The 18,265-nt window shown below is 38.8% G+C and overlaps 1 protein-coding gene across 14 annotated transcripts in view; it reads right to left on the reverse strand.

The window, feature by feature from the left end:
* Window positions 1-18,265, reverse strand: part of LOC118822091 (RAP1 GTPase activating protein) — a 129,013-nt gene that overhangs the window by 94,988 nt on the left and 15,760 nt on the right. For 8 of the 14 annotated variants that reach the window (XR_005008404.1, XR_005008402.1, XR_005008401.1 and 5 more), the window contains exon 1: window positions 9,873-10,093. The exons of 2 other annotated variants lie outside the window; for them this stretch is intronic. Coding sequence is in view for 1 of the 12 variants with exons in the window: in XM_036590928.1 (XP_036446821.1) it covers window positions 9,873-9,916 (44 nt within the window). In the remaining 11 variants the exon portion in view is untranslated. Of the gene's footprint in view, window positions 1-9,872; window positions 10,095-18,265 lie in introns of those variants that run through there. 4 more of the 14 variants (XR_005008408.1, XM_036590928.1, XR_005008409.1 and 1 more) reach the window with 2 other exon arrangements.

An 18,265-nucleotide genomic window follows, 5' to 3' on the forward strand; every position in this document is an offset into this window, starting at 1 on the left:
TAATGCCAAAAAATCTACGATAGCATCATCATCATCAGCTGACTAACCAACCAGTACGGTTGTTATGCTCTGCTTCTTTGTGGCATTATGAACATCTGAACATCTGTATACATATCCAGATTTTCTGTGCAGCTTGATGATGTCTAGCTTGTATCTTTTGCAGTACTTTTAGATATTCCTCAGCTCCTCATTCTACAGTATTTTAGTATATGATCTTGTCTCCTTGTTTTGTTTTTTGAGTGTTTTGATTCTTGACTGGCTTTTCTTAGAAAAAACAAAATTTTTGCAAAGCTCACAATTCAGATTTATCTTTCAAATCTAATATTTAGGACAGTCTGTTTGCAAGGCTATTTGCAAGTGATCAGATCAGATCTGTGTGTTCCAAGTGGGCTACATGTTTTATGGCATATCTCTGCTGGTTGATACAGTAATGATGTACGTGTGCTGCCTAGTATTTACATTTCATGTCATGAGTAGCAGAAAAAAACACATCAAATCTGATCTCAGCATTCATATGATTCAGATTTCACATGAAATCTGAATCATATGTGGTTCAAATGTGGTTCAGATCAAATTTGTACAAATCAGATTCAATGTGGTTTTTGTATTTTTTCCTATTTAGACTTCATGAAAATCATACACAAATAAATCAGAATTGCACCAGGGCTGCTTTTCCAATGATACATGCTAATCCAAAGAATTCTCTTTCCAAATCTCCTGAAATGAAGCAGTGCCAAAGATTCTGTTTTATGCCGTTATGCATGTTTTTTAAAACCTAAAGGGAGGAACAGGCTTCATTTTTTTGTGCAATGCTAAGATGTAAAAAGCATCGAGAGCTGTTCTATGCAGCTTTCATGCACTGTAGTTCCATTGGGGAGGAGTAAAGATTACGTATGTGGGTTAAAGAAAAAGATACATTTACACTTGGCTCAGTTACATCTCCAGTGCATCTCAAACCATCTCCTGAAGTGGTCTGAGTGATGAGATCGCAATTTGTCCTCAATGCACGTTGATTGCATTTACAGTTGGCTTTTTCAGAATCGGCTAGCTATCCCATCAGCCCAAGACACTCAAGTGGCTTTGTGTAAATGGGCTCAGAGAAAGCAATATTTGATGTTCAAAGTGACAAGTTGTTTGAAAGGCATTACAAACGGCATCATGCTTCTGAAATACTGAAGATGGCTTGAGCACTGCAATGTTGTTTCAACACCTGCATCAATAATTACAGTCTCTCTGGTGAAGAAGCAAGAAGCAGTTGCACCATTAAAAACATACCCAGACTAGACATCTGCCAGTATTTGGTCATTTGGTACACTGCAATATCAAACATGCATGATAAAATGATTATGACACACCATCATGGCAATTGCAGTCAAAGAGCTTTTTCTCCCTCAAATGGTGAAAACTAACATCTCGCCCAGCATGAAATAAATGTGCAGTCTTACAAATATATGTATATTTACAATCATAAACTGTGTAAAAGTAGAAAGCATATAGCATCCCAAACTTAACCTTACTTATGAAAACAGTTTTGTTCAACAAGCAGTTTGGCAGACTGCTAATGGGCTAACAGGCGAATCCAGTAATATTCAAAGTTAGGTTGAAATATACAAATCAACCTAAATGTCTGTAACACGCTTTGTTTGCTCAAAGTCTATGTGTAGTATTGAACACAATTTGGGAAAAAACTCCACTGGTGTTTGCTTGATGCTAATATAATAGAAAATCTCATATTTCCGCCAGCAGAAATTACCATTATCATCACAAGTATTTTTTTGATAAACTGAAGCTACTAATAAAGTAAAGGTATCCACATTAAACACTGTTATACAATGACTGGTACAGAATACATATGATTATATGACACAGTGCAGTACATGCCATTTTTATGTTGGTACAGTATAAGTACTGGTCATATGTTCCATGCTGTATATTATATTGGAGCATGTCCCAGTAACTTAATTTGTTCTCTTAATTTGTTCGCTGTTAAAAATTACATTCAAATTGTATCTTTATGACATTAAAAAACAGATTTTTAAAATTGTCTTTTTTAAGGAATATTGTCATAATATCATAAACATATCATAAAAGTGATAAAAGGCTAGGTAATTATTATTTGTACTGGCATATGCCTACCCCAGATCATTTATCTCTGAGCACTGTGGCCTCTGCGCATATGAAAGTCATTCGATCAATAATTTAGAGATGCCCTCTTACAAGCATGTTATGGATTTTTACATGGTAGTGTTAAGAATGGCTCTTTCAGAGAGAGGAAACTGGGTAAGACCTCTGCCTTCATTCCAAAAACTTCCATATAAACAAGCACTTTTCCTTGCAACTTTGTTTTGTTTCCAAATGTTGCTTTTTAAATCAGTTCTTTCCCTTAAGCTTTAGTTATATAAATGGTAAAGTCTACCATGACCTACAACTTACTCTGCTCCAAATCTCTGTCATTAGTGGAGACTACAGATTAAATGGCCATTAGTGCTCAGAGCTGGCCTTGGTCTGGGAGAGGCAAGATGCAGTGATGTATAGCCTTTAGAGAACCCTTAACCTGGTTTCTGCAGGCCAGCAGACTTGAGCTCTCTCTGTCTACATAATGGATTCATTAGGAAAGGAGTGCCCTACTTGGGCTTCTGCACTGACATTAATTAAATTAATTAAATAGTGAGCTTCATCACCACTCAGGGGAATATATCAAAGAGGGATCTGGATTTTGTCCATTTGGGATTTGAAGATGAAGAGATTATGGTACATGTCACGCATACAGTACACAGGTGAAATTAGCTGGAACCAGAATTACCGGCACCCTTAACAAAAGAGACTAATACCAAAGATAAAACCATTATTAAAATACCTTTATACTACTGTTTTTGACTGCACATTATTGTACTTTTTAATGATTCAGTCAATCAAAATGATACACAAGTGTGGAAGACTGGAGAGTAGAAATGATGGAGGTAAAACAATATTTTTCTTTTTGCCTTGATTTTGGGGTATATTCTGAAGTACTGAGGTCACAGACTTTCCATCTTTTTAGCTTCCTGACAGAGGAAACCAATTTTTTGATTAAGATGATGGAATTCACTGATAAGCATCATCTAACTATCACATGTGAGAGTAAATTTAATGTGCTTTTCCATGTTTCCTACTTTTTGTGTTTCCCCAACTCCACGAATGAGTATGCCTCTTCAGACTGGTCACGTGTAACCTACTTTTTAAGAGCAAAACATTGCTTCTAAAAATATTCATATTTCTCATTGTTCTATTGTAGTATTGTTTTCTAGTATAATGTATATGAAATAGATTAGCTAAGTATTTTAATAAAGGCTGTAACATTGCATAAATGTGAAATCCAATCAAATGATATTGCATTTTATGCCTACACTTTTAAAAAGATAGTTCTTCAAGAGTTCTTTAGTAAAAATGCTTAAATGGTTCTTTGCATTGTGAAATGGTTCTTCAGACTGATGGAGAATGTTCCGTATAGCAGCAAGAAGAGATCTTATCTTGTTACAAGACATCGTAACAATAGAAGAACACTTCTTCTGTATAGGATCATCTATAGCACATTCTCCATCAGTCTAAAGAACCATTTACATGATGCAAAGAACACTTTAATCACACAAAGGGTTCTCTGAGTATTTATGGTTCTATATAGAATCACTGGGCCTTATTAAGTTTTTTCTTAAATTGGTTCTTGAGAAAGGTCCTAAGAAAAGGTCTATGTCAGATTCATGATGCGTTCCCAAACTGCAGAACTGCTCGCGCCTTTGTGCTCTTGAGTGTGTATAGATGCTGTTCTTACCTAAAAACAAATCCCAAATAAAAAAAAAAATAGTGAGTGTCAGAATCTTTGTGAAAACTGCATAAGTGAGTTTTAAGAAGAAAATTCTTCTTATGAATCGTTGTTGAATGAGGCCCACTGTCTTTGCTAAAGAACCCTTGAAGAACCATCTTTTAAGAGTGTAGTCGGTGAATTTTATACATTAATTTACTCACGTCTGTGGCCACAACATTGTCTAAAAATCTCAGGGCTGTGGAAAAATGTAGTAAACGCATAAACTACCAACGATCTTGCAGTGAACACTCTTTAGCCAAATGTGTAGCACATATAGTAGAGCTATCTCTCTCTGTTCACAATGTACTGTAGTTATAATAGACCATCTGAAACCTTGAGAATGTGAGGTGCCTATCAGATGTGTCTTACACAAGATAGGATCAGATGGTGTCGTACACAGGTGACACATTCTTCACATGCTATTCCAGCAAACAGGTTTTCTAATCTTTGTAAAACATGATTTCTGGTGTAAAAACTATGAATGAGTGCTCATAAATAAACTAAAAATAAAGGTGTGGCTCAAAATAAAGAAAGAACACAAGACAACTGTTTACACATTTCTGGGTTCATGTCTGCTGTCTGGAGAGAATTATTTACCTAGAGAATGGCCTGTATTTACCGTCAGTACAGAGTGTGCCATAATGAGAATGTTACGTAAATACGCTCCATCAATTTTTCATAATTCAGAACTACACATGAGGACACATTGACGCAATACATAAAAAAATGAAAGCAGCTACTCAGACATTGTGCTCATCTCTGAGTTCCACTTCTTTATTTAATAATGAATGCTATTTGTCTAGCATCTAAAGTAATAAAGATCACAGCACAGGCCAGCGGTTCCTCATGTAAAGGAAGATGTTTTTTCAGAGAATAAATAATGGTATATAGATAACATTTCCCTTGTGTGAGATACAGGTAAACACAGTAATAAAAACAGTTTAAGGATTTGCGCAGGCACAGCCAGAGTGCAGTGTGGTGTATATAACTCACTGTCAAGCACACAGCCTTTCATTCCATGTTTGGGCTGTAATATGCAGCGTGACCTGAGAGTTCACATTGTCAACATGCACTGAATGCAGCCACTGAATATGAAGGAGGAGAGTGAATGCACATACTGATGCCTTAATACAGTGGGCACAGTATGCTGCACTGTATTAACACAAATAGTGCACACATAAGGCGGTACCAGCCAAGAGTTTGAATGAATATTGAAGTGTAAAGACAACACCAGCCTTTATGTCTCACTACCATATGGGCCAAACAGCCTGAACTAATGTTTGACCCCATCACTGACCTCTAACACCTCATAGCGTCAAGTTGTGCAACAATGCGAGGGACCCTGAGACACTCTGGCACCTGTCAGGTCACACAGAAGGCAAGAAGAATACCATGTGTCTCTGCCGGCACTGCCCAGATAACGCTGAGTGATGAGTCTGATTTCATTTTTCAAATAGCTGAAATGCAGTCGTCAGACTGAGTTATGTTTGTACAAGAACCCTGTATAACCCTGAGTCATGCTTTTTTTACAGCTAGTTATCAGAAATAGTCAACACTCTGTGTCTCCTGCATGACAACAAGATATATAGAGCAGTCTGTAAGTACAAATTTGTTGTGGTGGGTCTGTTACAGATGACACAATATCACTTTGTCATTTTCAGTAACAACAATGATGTATTGGTTAATTGCAGTGGAGATCTGCTGTTTTTTTTTCTTTAAAAACTAGAAATTAAAAAATTAAATATTTATAATTGAAGCATCTCACATAAGATGGCCATTTAAAAGCACCTTGCTTAGACTGCTCAAAAATCTAATTCTGTACAGGGAGAAATAAATAAATACAGAACCAGGGCTTTTTAAAAATGCAGTTAAACTAAAAAAAGATATCTAGTAATATTATCACAGACGCCAGGAGAAATGCACGTGTACATATCTCCACCCAGATATGGCAGGTGCAGTCTGAGTAGGCTGAGACTGCAAACATACTTACATGTATTCATGAGATCCTGCTGCAACGAGCTTTTTCTCTTTCAATGATACACACCAAACACTGTACCAAACCACTGTCATGTGTGAAAGTTGGGATACCCTTGCTCAAATGACATTGTTCATTTACAATTGTCTATGAGAAAAGAAGCATTATTGAAGTATTATTATGGACTTTTTATCCCCATGCTACAATATTTTAATCCAGGGGGGTCAAACTCAGCCTCTAAAAGGGCCATATTAAAAAATCTCAACAAATTCGTGGGCCAGAGAACACCTATTTTATTTAGTTTCATTTTTAATTAGCATTTTGCTATAACCGAACTGACCATTGTTTATTCAAAATACGTTCAGCAGTAAAATATAGGCACTGGTAGTAGACCTTGAAATTTTACATGAATACTTGAAATATTCAAAATTAAAATTTCGCCAGGTGTTCTGTCTTCTAAAGCTACCTACTTGCTTAAATTAGACACCTGGTTTCGATTCTTTGCTGCAAGCTCATTAGTACTTGGGCTCAATTTCTGAGCTGCTGAGCTAACGTTCAGTGTTTATATTGGCTGAACTGCAGTTAGTGTGTTTGGTGATAGGACTGGTGTGGAACTGTGTAGAATTGTGTAGAACTGAGGTGTAACCACTGTCCCATAGATTGCTGTTGAGGTAGGAAAGTCGGAGCGCACATTATGTTGCAGTACATTTTGGGGACTGTAGTGCAGTGCACTGTGCAGCAAGCTAGCATCAACAGAAAATTAAAATACTTTTGCGGGCCGGATAGGATTGTGTCGCGGGCCTCATCTGGCCCACGGGCCTTGTTATGACACATGGGTTTTAATCTGTGCTACAACATAGAATCTCCACATGCTGTTTCTCTGTGCTACACTGTAAAAGAGCAGAAGTTGGTTTAAAGTGTTTTAATGTCTAAATTGATCTAAGATACTGATTTTGTTCATCTAAACAAAAATTTTTGTTTTGTCAGTTAAATTGCTTGTTTCGTATTTTCAAGTTTAACTGACAAACCAGTTTTAAAGTGCACAAGCAAGTCTGTGATATTTTGTTCTAAATTTATTAACAAATCTGACCGGATTCATTCATTTTTTTCTTCTGATCATCTGATCCAGCATTTTCTGCTAGTTTTGCTCCGATGCTGGGTTTGGATTTGGCGCCATCTCAATGATCTGTCATCCGCTACATTATGGCATCTCAGTTCTTGTCTTTAGAAAACATTGGAAACAAGACTGTGTAGTTTGTTTTAGGACTGTCCATTTTAAGTCCATTAAGTGCAGTCCTCAAATTTTCAGAATGTACATTTAGCTGCACAAAAAGATATTCAACATCAGGAAGAAGATTAAATTCTACAGATGCGGAGTCTACAGATGCACTGCTTCATTTTAGGTTAAACTTTGTTTGTTACAAATAAAGTAAAATAAACATGTCCAAAAATCCGGATTGTTCTTATTATGCACAGTCATGCTCCTGTGTAAGGTGCTTCATGTAAACAATCCAGAGGAGCAAAGATATTCAACAAACAACCAATGAGAATTTCCTATTAGAGTGACCTGCATCTCCATAAGCATGACCTAATTGGCCCACCATTCTTTGTTATTTAGTACTTATGTATCTCCTAAAAAATGTGCCTAAACAGACACATCTGAAATGTGCAAATAAATAAAGAATCTGCTGATGTCTATGAGTAAGTGGCTGGCTGCTCTCAATTCACAACAACATGGGTCTTTTTCCACATGGCTGTTCCTGAATAAGGTCCACATAGAGCCAAGCTTTTTACGGTGCGCAGTGTGGCAGTGACAGCAGACAAAGACTCGGTATGGGGCAACCAGTCACGTAGTGTCCAGGCCCTCCAAACCCAGCCTCGATGCCATGCTACAAAGCAAGGCCACACAATATGAACAAAATACTACTACTGCAAATATATCGCTGCATATTGTGATTGTGTGGTGCCTTGCAATATATTACAAACACATTTGTGAATCAGTAATAGTTATGTCTTTAAATGATGGCATTTTGACAAAGATAATTTAGCTTTGCTGGTTTACATGATAACCTCGATTCATCAAGAAACAGAGACTTGGAATTGTGATTGGTCAGTGCACAGTAAAAACATTAGATTGATGGCTAATTTGTGTTCTTCAGCCTTCTGTGATATCAGTATTGCAAAAGCTAATATTGTGATAATGCTTAACAAAAGATACTCTGTGCTGCCCTACTACAAAGCAGCAAGAGAGAGAGAGTTTCAAGATCTGGGACAGAGCCTAAGTGCACTGTATATTTCATGATTCATCAGTTCATGAGACCTGGTACAATTTGCACAGAGGGCTGGCTTACAAAGCAGCACTAAGCTTAATTTAGAATATGAGAGGCTCTTTCAGTATGAAGTCAGGTGAACTGACCCCGATGTACTAAGGCTGTATCAATGTCGATAAAGTATCACAAAATCTGAACTGCTGTCAATGGTTAAAACTAGAAATCTGAGTGCATCCTATCAGAGTAAAGTGGGAGGGAGAGGGGGGGGGAGGGGTGTACACACCCATACTCAAATGACTTTTTTTTCTGAAGTCGCTTACAAATATTTTGTTAGAGGGCTTTTTTTTCTATAAAAAGTTCAATTTGAGAACTTTTATTTAACTGAGCAAATTCAATCTGTGTAGTATGTAAAGCTTTGCAGAGTTAAGACGTTGTTAGCACATAAAATATCGAAAATCAAATTTTGCCCTCAGGATTGCAACAAAACAACAAAACAAAGTCTTAAACACATTTCCATTGCTGCGTGCACAGATCCAGACAGAAATGAAAGCTGACCAGCTATGCTAAGCTCTGCCACTACACAGGAACAGCTTCACTTCTGCTGCTGAAGTGCCTTAACACCAAACTGTCTGCTCTAATACATCTCACGGATCCTCCATGGACAAAACCTGACTCACCAACATTTCATCAAGTGAAGTGTAGCAACTCTTTAGAAGTCAAGATGTTGTGTACCACATAAGGTCATATCAGCACCAACTGCCCGCCACCAATTGTATTTCCTCTTCACCTACAACAGCAACCGATTTTCAGAGATGACATTTAGATGTCACCCATTAGGACTCGTAATCACAAGCACAGAGAAAATGTCAAAGATCCGCCAGAAACACTTAACTGCGAAAAATCAACAACAGAATCGATGCAGTGATTTTCCCCTCACATGCAAATGCCTAGTCAGTGAACCAAATGTCTAAACAACAACTTTGCCCTTTCACAGATTTAATCTCTACAGTATTTCTTTGGCCAGCTCCTAAACTTTACTCAGTACTTCTGTGATCAGCTGAAGGGCTGACTAAGCTCCCACAGTGACAGGAACAGCCAACACATGTCCTTGAAAAGACTGCATTCAGAGCTGGTAGCCTTGCACCTGTTGACTCAAGAGGGTACTCCTCCACAGACAAACAGACAGAAGAATTTCCCCCCTCAGGGTCTTCTGGAGCCTGAGGCAACATTGCTGTCGGCAGATGTGTCAAGCCAATATTCTATCCACCTGTACACTTTATCACATTCACGATTTACTGCACCTCCTTCTGGAGGGGTAATGAGTAACCCAAGGTGGACGTAATCAAATCCAGATGGATTGATTGATAAAGTAAGCAGCTTCTGATTGTGTTATGCTTCCCGACCAATCAGCAGACATGGGCTTTCTGTCTGGACAAGAACATCTGCTGCAGAGAGCTGCATAGGCTAATTTAATCCAAACTCAATTATCCTCTCAGCGTTGATGGGTTTTAATAAGGTTCTTTCTTACATAATGGACTGATCAACACAGCCAGTGTTAAACAGCACATGCTAAAAGGGTTCAGTATCCTGTCATACTTGTTTGACGCTGATGACGTCATAAGACTGGTATTAGTGTCACGCTCTCACAGGCAACAGTCATCTCTGTCAACATGGTATTCCTCTCAGTAAGCCCATAACTACTGTACAGTGACAGCCGTAACCATACTTCATAGCATACAAAGTGTGAATGCGAAAAACAAAATTGGCAAATGCTATTTTCTCTTACCCTCCATATGCTCCAAAAGTGAAACTCCTTTTTCTCTGTGGCATCTTGTGGAACGGGTAGAACTCAGCATTAGACAGACAGAGAGATAGAGAGAAGAACTGAGAGAGAGAGGCACTTCCTACGTCTCACTGGGCTGACAGAGAGTGGCCAAGCCTCTGAGAGAGTGTATGTGTGTGTCCTTTCTCTTCCACTCCCCTGACTCTCTCCCTCCCTCTCTGCTTCTCTCTCTCTCTCTCTTTCTCCCTCTCTATTTTTCTCTGTCTCTCTACGTTTCTCTGGCTCTGTCTCTTTCTCTCTCCTTTTTTCCCCTCTCTCTCTTCCTCTCTCCACTGGCAAATAATGGGGTGGGCTGACCACTTCCAGTCGCCCCGGTAACCAATAGGTGCCCACTTAACACGCTTCCTCTCTTTCAGATACTCTGTAAACAAGCCAAAAAGAAACAGCACCCAGTGTCCTTTGAAATCTTTATGAAATTGACTGAATGAGAAATCCATAATGCAGGTGGCTATTGTGATCATGAGCAACGCCAAGAGGCAAGAGAACTGCCTGTGGAACACCCTAAAAATTCAGGGGAGCCTTGGAGAACCTGACCCGGATCAGGTGAAGACAGAGGAGATAGAGGCACAAAAGCAAAGCTAAACTGAAAGGAAGAGTGAAAAAGCTTTACTCGCAGATCACTTTAAATGTAGTCTGTGCTAAAAAACAGCTGGCCAAACCAAAGGGAGAGACAATTATAGTGAGAAAGTACTGCTTCATTTCGAACACTTACTACTCCGTGAACCAAACTTCACAAATCACTGGCGACAGTTGCGAGACCACTAGAGGTGGTTACTCTCCTTCACTGCTGAGCACTTACGATAAATCAGCCAGGGACACAGGAAAGGGGAAGCGATTCTGTGCACTAAGTTGTAATGGGGGTCTTATTTTAGCTACAGAAAGAAAGGAAAAACCATATTAAGTGTAGCGCACCTACGGGATATGTGGTGTTAGTGCCCAGCTGTAACGTCTGAGTAGCAGCACAGAGTGGATTACTGACAACAAGGAGTTTGGCACAACCTTCAGGTTTTCAATGTTGTGACAAAGTCTGATTTTTTTTCTCTATCACTCTTTATCTCTCTGTCTAAATGTGATTCTCTCACAATGCCAACCCAACACCCTCACAAGGATGGATGGCAGAAATATTTGCAATTTTATTTGCATTATATAGTATAAATATAGAGTTCTGTACATTTTAAAAAAATTATTTACAGTCAAGATAATCATTAAGTAATTCATTTTAGATGAGATATATCTGAGAAGTTTAATTATAAATTAATCCACTAGCAAAGAGTGGAGGAAAGTCAAATGAAACTAAGTGGGGAAAAAGGGAGTTTCTAAAACCGTTGTTCAAAAAAACGACTATATGGACTCATAACAACCGTGCAAGACATGTTACGTCACCAAAACTGTTACCATCAGATTAACAGCACATTCAACTTTGAGAGACGTGAGATCTTCAGATCTGAAAAAAATCCACAGGTGATTCTGTCCATCCTTCGATTGTGAGAAGACAATACTTTCAGTCTGAAAGGATGTGTCGATGTCAAGAAGCCCTTGAGAAAATGAAACAGACAAAAAAATAAGGAAATTAAGAAAATGAATCAAAAAAGCTGCAGGTGTTCTCAGAACAATGGACTGGCCACCCCAAAATCCAGACATCAACAACATTCAAAGTGACTGGAATTACTTGGACCGTTTGTAGTTTTGAAGTTTGGAGGTGTGGAAAAATACCCCTGACGAGTTCCTTGAAAAACTGAAAGCAAGTTTTCCTAAAAAAAGGAAGCTGTAATAAAGGCAAGGGGTAGACACACTTAATACTGAAAATAAAATTTTGACTTTATATTTAGTTGTTAAGGCTTCTGCATAATTTTCTGTTAAATGTCTTCTGCTTTTTTCTCTGACAATGAATAATGAATAACATAATAATAATATAATCTCTTTTTTCAAAGCAGTGTACATGATACACAATATGTAGCATGACATTTAGTTTTTGAGGTTTGCAATCAAAAAGGTTAAAAATAGATTAACAGAATATCAGCATAACGGGCTGACATCCAATTAGCTACAGCTACTATCCAGTTTGACCAGTTAACACTGGTTGTTACTGTTTACAGGCTCTTTAAAATTGGTCTACATTTGTCTATTTCATGCAGTTGTTCAGTGTTCTAGAAGTACTAATGGTCATGATACACTGAGAAAAGCATATTGATAATAATAACACATCTTCATATTACTCACTCATACTCACCAGAAAAACTCTAAGACATAGGCCTTCCTTCCTGCCTCTCACTGTCTGGCCTTTTGTTCTTTTATCAAGGGGAGATAACAGGCAGACAGACTTCCACAAGAACACTAGCGGTCAGATCTTTTGGTGATAGGCTTTCCTTTCTGCCTTCTCCGGCCCAACCCACTTCACTCACACTATTGACACCATGCTACCTCCACCCAAACAAAGGCTGAGGCTACATGCACACAGGATCTGCAAAACAGCTGACTCATGGGCACAATCATCTGAGCTCAAGATTTTTGGGAGAGCGAATGTTCAGCATTGTACAGATGTGCATCCTTTGATTGTGAAGCGCCCTGGAGGTAACACGCAGATAACGACAGCTAGCACAAATGAAAGTGCATTATCTCTGATTCTAAGTGGCTGGCTTACCTCTCCGTTAAAACTGGATGTTCACACCAAGAAAAGAAAGCGTGATGTAGGCGACTGGCAATTTGCTGGTGTTGCTGAGAGTCAATGCTCATTGACTTAGGTGGCTTCTTTCAGTCACAAGAAAATTTGCTCTTAAGCAATAAATTACCAGCAGGCTTGAAACTGTGAGGAGCAGGCGCTGATGAAACGAGAGGCTCTGTTTAAGAAGCTTTGTTTAGTCTCACTCCACCACTATTCATCAGTTCAAAGCTTGACAAAAACAAAAAAGCCTGTAAGAGAATGATTTTTGTTTGAGAGACAAATTGGGTGCTATATATCTAGCTAAATCTTAAACAAACATATGGAGCAGGTCCTATCTACACTCCAGTAAACACTGCTGTCCAACAAGGCCTTTTGAGCAAACTGTGTTTTCAAAGGCCAGACACGAAGACTAACAGGGCGCAGCTGGCGCAGTGTCACATTTAAAACCCATCGTTTATACTCACAACTAAAGCCCTGATGCTGTAATAAACACCCACCAAAATGTTTAGCTGTTTATCAAAGCCTTTCGCTGGGCAAAAGTGTGAATGCAGGCAGTGAAGCAGCTGTTTATGTGCTTTCGATCCAAGTGCACATAAAGGCTCTGCTTGGCTCTCCCCTGCCCTTCGGAGAGAAGGGTTAATTACATAAAAATATTTACACCGTACCATCATGAACACCTTGCCTATGACCAAGCGCAGCATATGAAAGAGGCTTGATTGAAGAGAGCTGGGGTCAGTTGGACTATATTTAGAAAGGGAGAGGGGGTTCAAATAAGCAGAGCGAGGTAATGTTCAAAGGGTAATTGTGCTGAAAATATGAAGGAAATAAGCTGGTTCTTATCTGCACTGAGTGTTCCATTTTCATCACTCTGCTGTAGAAAACAGCAGCCATCCTAAAGCAGAGCATCTGCATCCATCGCATCAATGAGCAGAGAGCTGGGCCAGATCATATGGTGACTCATGCTGGACTGTCTCTAGTTTTTTGAAGGGAAGCTTTAGTTTTATGGTGTTCAACTAGGATTTAGTGTTAATGTAGAGTATACAGTGTGAATGGGAGGTGTTTAAAGTTGCCTTATAGGCTACAGCACTGCAGGCGAGAGAGTGCCTGTGGTCCATAAACACTGAGGCCTTTCATAGGGGTCCAGTTAAAGGGGCTGAACAGTACCGCAAAGGGAAGAATCATAAGGCTGTTCACACAAAGTTCATAGAATTTTTTTTCTATCTGATTTACATATATTTTATCTATCCGTGTTCCACCCACAAAAACATTTTGTCTTAGCATCTGTTGCAGCAGAGTTGAACAAGCTTTGCAAAAACCCCATTCAAAATAATAAGACATTGTACCACCAATTCAGTTTTTGTAAAAATCCCAAAATTGAGTGTTTTGTTAATCTCAAATGCTTCATTATCAATTTATTTATGTGTGGAAAAGATCACACTGTTAGGACAGATTGGCCATAGTTTTCAGTGCGTAAGCAAGCTAATGTTAGGATGGTGGCAAATTCGTTATTGCTGTTTTCAGCCTGCCAAGTTCTGAACAGCTACAGCAACATACTCCAGCTTGATTGCATAGCACTTTAAACTGGAAACTTGATACTATGTAGCTCTAAAGAAAGTGCACTGAATTTTGCCACCGTTCAACAGTTGAAATGAAGGACCGCATTTGTGGGCAGTACATGGATCAGTCAATTACAATGCAATTCAATAAGTTTCTTTATCTCTCTGTTTCAATATCAGTATGTCTTAGGCATAAAACAAGCTGGCAAGTCCAATTTAAAGCACTTCAGTTTGAATCAATTTATAGTTCGCAGCACAAAGGTTTTCATTCATCATATACAAGCACAAACTGACATGGTCAAATTAGTTATGAACCATAACGTTTCATCTACATTTCATACACAAATTACATTACATTAATACATTATGATCCTGTAATTCACTGAGCATTTTTCTCCACACTCATGGTCTAAATGACATGCAGTATGTCACCAAGGATTTCTGTGTTCGATATTCATTACAGTACAGTATAGAAAGGCAAGCACATCAAATTAGGTTTCCTACTAGTAACAGGGTCTCTAACGTTTGAGCAAACCTTCAATATTACTGTAATGAATAATTTTTGTCTAAGCTGAATCAATGCACTGACTTGCCAAGTGGTTTATGGTCATGCGCGCTGGGCCCACGTCTCTCACAGCCATCGATTGCAGCGCCAGACTGAAAAGATCTATTGCAGTTCTAATGGAGCCTCAGCTCTGTGATATCCCCACTGCCGGCATGCTTAGGGTTCAGGCCCTGCTCTGATGGATGCCCTCCTGTGACCACAGCGCAGCTCTGAGTGACCAGCCTCCTTCCCACACAATCAATACCATACTGTGAAGAAAGCATAGGTCAAACTCTACAAACACTGTGATGTGAGTAAGAGGCAATTAAGCTATTCCCATTTTCTTTTCATTCAATTACAATCAAGCACCTGACCCCTTGAATCCAAGGCTTATTATTCACTAACAAATGAATCATCCTGTAACTACTATGAAACTAATATGTAAGTTTTGTAGTAAAGAGCTTGAGGAATTTAATGTCCCACAAACAGACCATTAGGGTTTAATGGGTTTAAAAAACAATTTTCAATTCTGATGGACTAATTCTCCCAAATCAATATACTGTAGTTGCAGTTAGATCACTAATGCAATAATCACTCCGGGCAATACTGGCCCCCTCTGGGAAAGAGTGAAACTGCAGGGACTATTAATGTAATCATGATTTGAGCAATATAGCACATAATATTCAGATTATGCAGAATATGAATAAAACCATCAAATGCTGGAATGTGTCCAAGCAAAGCACAAAGCTGACCTGATGGTGATAAAAAAAACTCTGCATTGACATTGACCCTGGTGTTTAAATCTGCCTTTTTTGAGTGGAATAAACAGTTTTCTTGAAAAACATGAAAATACAGACAGCTGACCATCTTTATGCATGTGCTTCCCCAGAACTTGCATGCATCTCTCCATCTTTAAAGCTCTCTTAGATCACGCCACACAGCAGGCCTGCCAGTCTGTCCTGGGAGAACTCTAACACTTCCACTAATGAGACTGCACTCAAGAAAAGAGAGGGGGGAAGAGGGAGGAAAAAAACAGAGAGCGAGAGAGAGAGAAATAGAGAGAGAGAGATTGCTGTGTTATGCCATGCATCTTCTTTACTGTGCGTTACCTTCCCTGACAGCATGAAGTTGACATTAATACTGCCTGAATCTCTGTTCCTATCCACCACAGGGGAGAGAGAGCGAGCGAGAGAGAGACAAATATCTAGCAAAAACTACCCAATGACAGTAATGAAAGGTCGGACCGTATAATTAAGATAATTACACATTTAATGGCATAAGTCAGCAAGATGTGTCATACGGGTAAAGTGTACAGTCGGTACTGCTTTCATGCCTGGATGATCAGTGAGACACAAGCATTCAATCTTTCATAAAGTCTGCAGAAAATGTCACAGCTGGATTTTACAAATTCATTCTGACTGACCTCCTGTGGTCAGTATGAGTACAGGCTGGAACTGCCACTGAACAGGTGAGGGAGGAGTAAGCTCTTTGCCCTATCTTGTGTACATACTGAATTCAGTCTATAGAAAACATAAAGCAAGCTCTCAATTCACTAACATTATAAACCTGTAGGCCAGGGGTGTCAAATCTTACCTGCAAAGGACCAGTATGGCTGCACGTTTCCATTTCAACAAAGCAGAAGCACACATGATTGGTAGTCGAAGACTGGTACCGGCTGATTAAACGAGTGGAATCAGGTGTGCTCCTGCTTCTGTGGCCTGAAAACCTGCAGCCACTCCACCTCTCTGCGGATACAAATGGACATCCCTGCTGTAGGCCTACTATTCATTTTTTAATTTTAAGACATAACTACAGACAACTATTTAATAACTACTTTGAAATTAATATTTAATTATTTATACACTAACGAAAGTGAGGAACTGAAGGGTGGACTCACACTCAGGCCAGTTTAATAGGTTAACCTTAGTCAGTTCCCACCTGTGAAAGCTTTTCTTTACGCAAAATAAAACATCCTTTATATTATGTTTTTTTCATTTCTTGGAATCAAAACAAATGCAAAAAATTTTAAAAGCGTGAACTTGAACCACAATACAAAATAAATGTAAATGTAATTAATGAGTTGTGTAACTTATTATGCACATAAGTATGTGATTATTTAATTATATTTGAATAGCATACCAGTGACAATAGCATAAGTGACAATAATAACTTAATAATAACTTTCATATATATATACACACACATCATCTAAACCGCTTATCCTTCTGGGTCGTGGGGGTGCTGGAGCCTATACTTTCATAAGTAACAAGTAAAACCTTGTTAATAATATAGATATGTATATATGTACATATACATTTTCACACACACACACACACACACACACACACAAACACACACACACACACACACACACATATATATGTGTGAAAAAAAAATATAAAAAATATATATATTATATATAAATAATAATATATATATATTATTAACAAGGTTTTACTTGTAAAAATAAATTGTTTTCAGAACCTTAAGCAGAAACAGGACATGATACAGCACAGAGCCTCTCCTTTCATAGCAACTGTACCGAAGTTGCATAAGCTTTAGAATTTTTGCAAGAAGCACATGCAACCTAATAAATTTATGTTTTCCGTTTTTAAATGCTGTTGGATGCTGTTGTAGACATTCAAAAGAAGGCATTCTAGCTGGTAATGGCAGCGAATTTGATCCCAGGCAACATTAGCCTGATCACACAACATAAACACTCCACTCACTCTATACTAACAGTAGGGGTGCGGGAAAAACACGATTCTTAGATGCATCGCGATGCGGACGTGAACGATTCTGAATCGATTCACAAATGTCAAAAATCGATTTTCTAAATATTTAATTTACGCAAAAGGCGGAATTTGGAAGTGGGTAAGTGCAGCGCCCGGACAGTCTGTGGCGGCACATAACAAAAACACAAGTGGATGAGTGAGAAATCCGACCAGGACCCTCTGCATTAAAGCCAGGTTAGATCAGGAGTCACAATACAAATGTTAATAAGAGCCGTTTTGTCCTTTCAACAAAGTCAAACCACCTTGGGAGCCGCAACATTTAATGTCCAGTATGTGTTAATGTCGTAGTATGGGCTAAAAATATAAACGAGAGCGCAGATTTACTTTGCTCTACTTTAAGCTTCAGCTATAGCCGCTTTCCTCCCATCTCCGCCAGAAAACCTTTCTTCAAAACTAGAAGAGTTTCTTGTAAAATGTCTCAGCATCCGGCTGTTTTACGAAGCTGAGGTCGCTTCTCATTCACCAGCTTCTCGTTCTAATTTTCCTGTTTCACCTTAAATTCTGCCTTAGGCGCCGAATGTAACTGCTGCACCATTTAAGGTAGAACGGGAAAATTCGAAAGAGAAGCGAGTTCATTTTCGCAGCTTTTTTTAACTCTCGTTGCAGATTTAACCAACCGCGCTGCTTATAAATGCGAATAAGTCCTCCAAATGCAAATGTTCGTCTTAATCTCTGTTTTTTTCGTTCGCTGCTAGCGAGGCCAGACCTCGGTGCTGTGTGACCTGCTGTCTGCTGTCTGTTCTCAGTCGTTGAGAACCAGGGCTTTCGCGCTATGCTGC

Source organism: Colossoma macropomum, unplaced genomic scaffold, assembly GCF_904425465.1.
Source record: "Colossoma macropomum unplaced genomic scaffold, Colossoma_macropomum, whole genome shotgun sequence".
Lineage (NCBI taxonomy): Eukaryota > Metazoa > Chordata > Actinopteri > Characiformes > Serrasalmidae > Colossoma > Colossoma macropomum.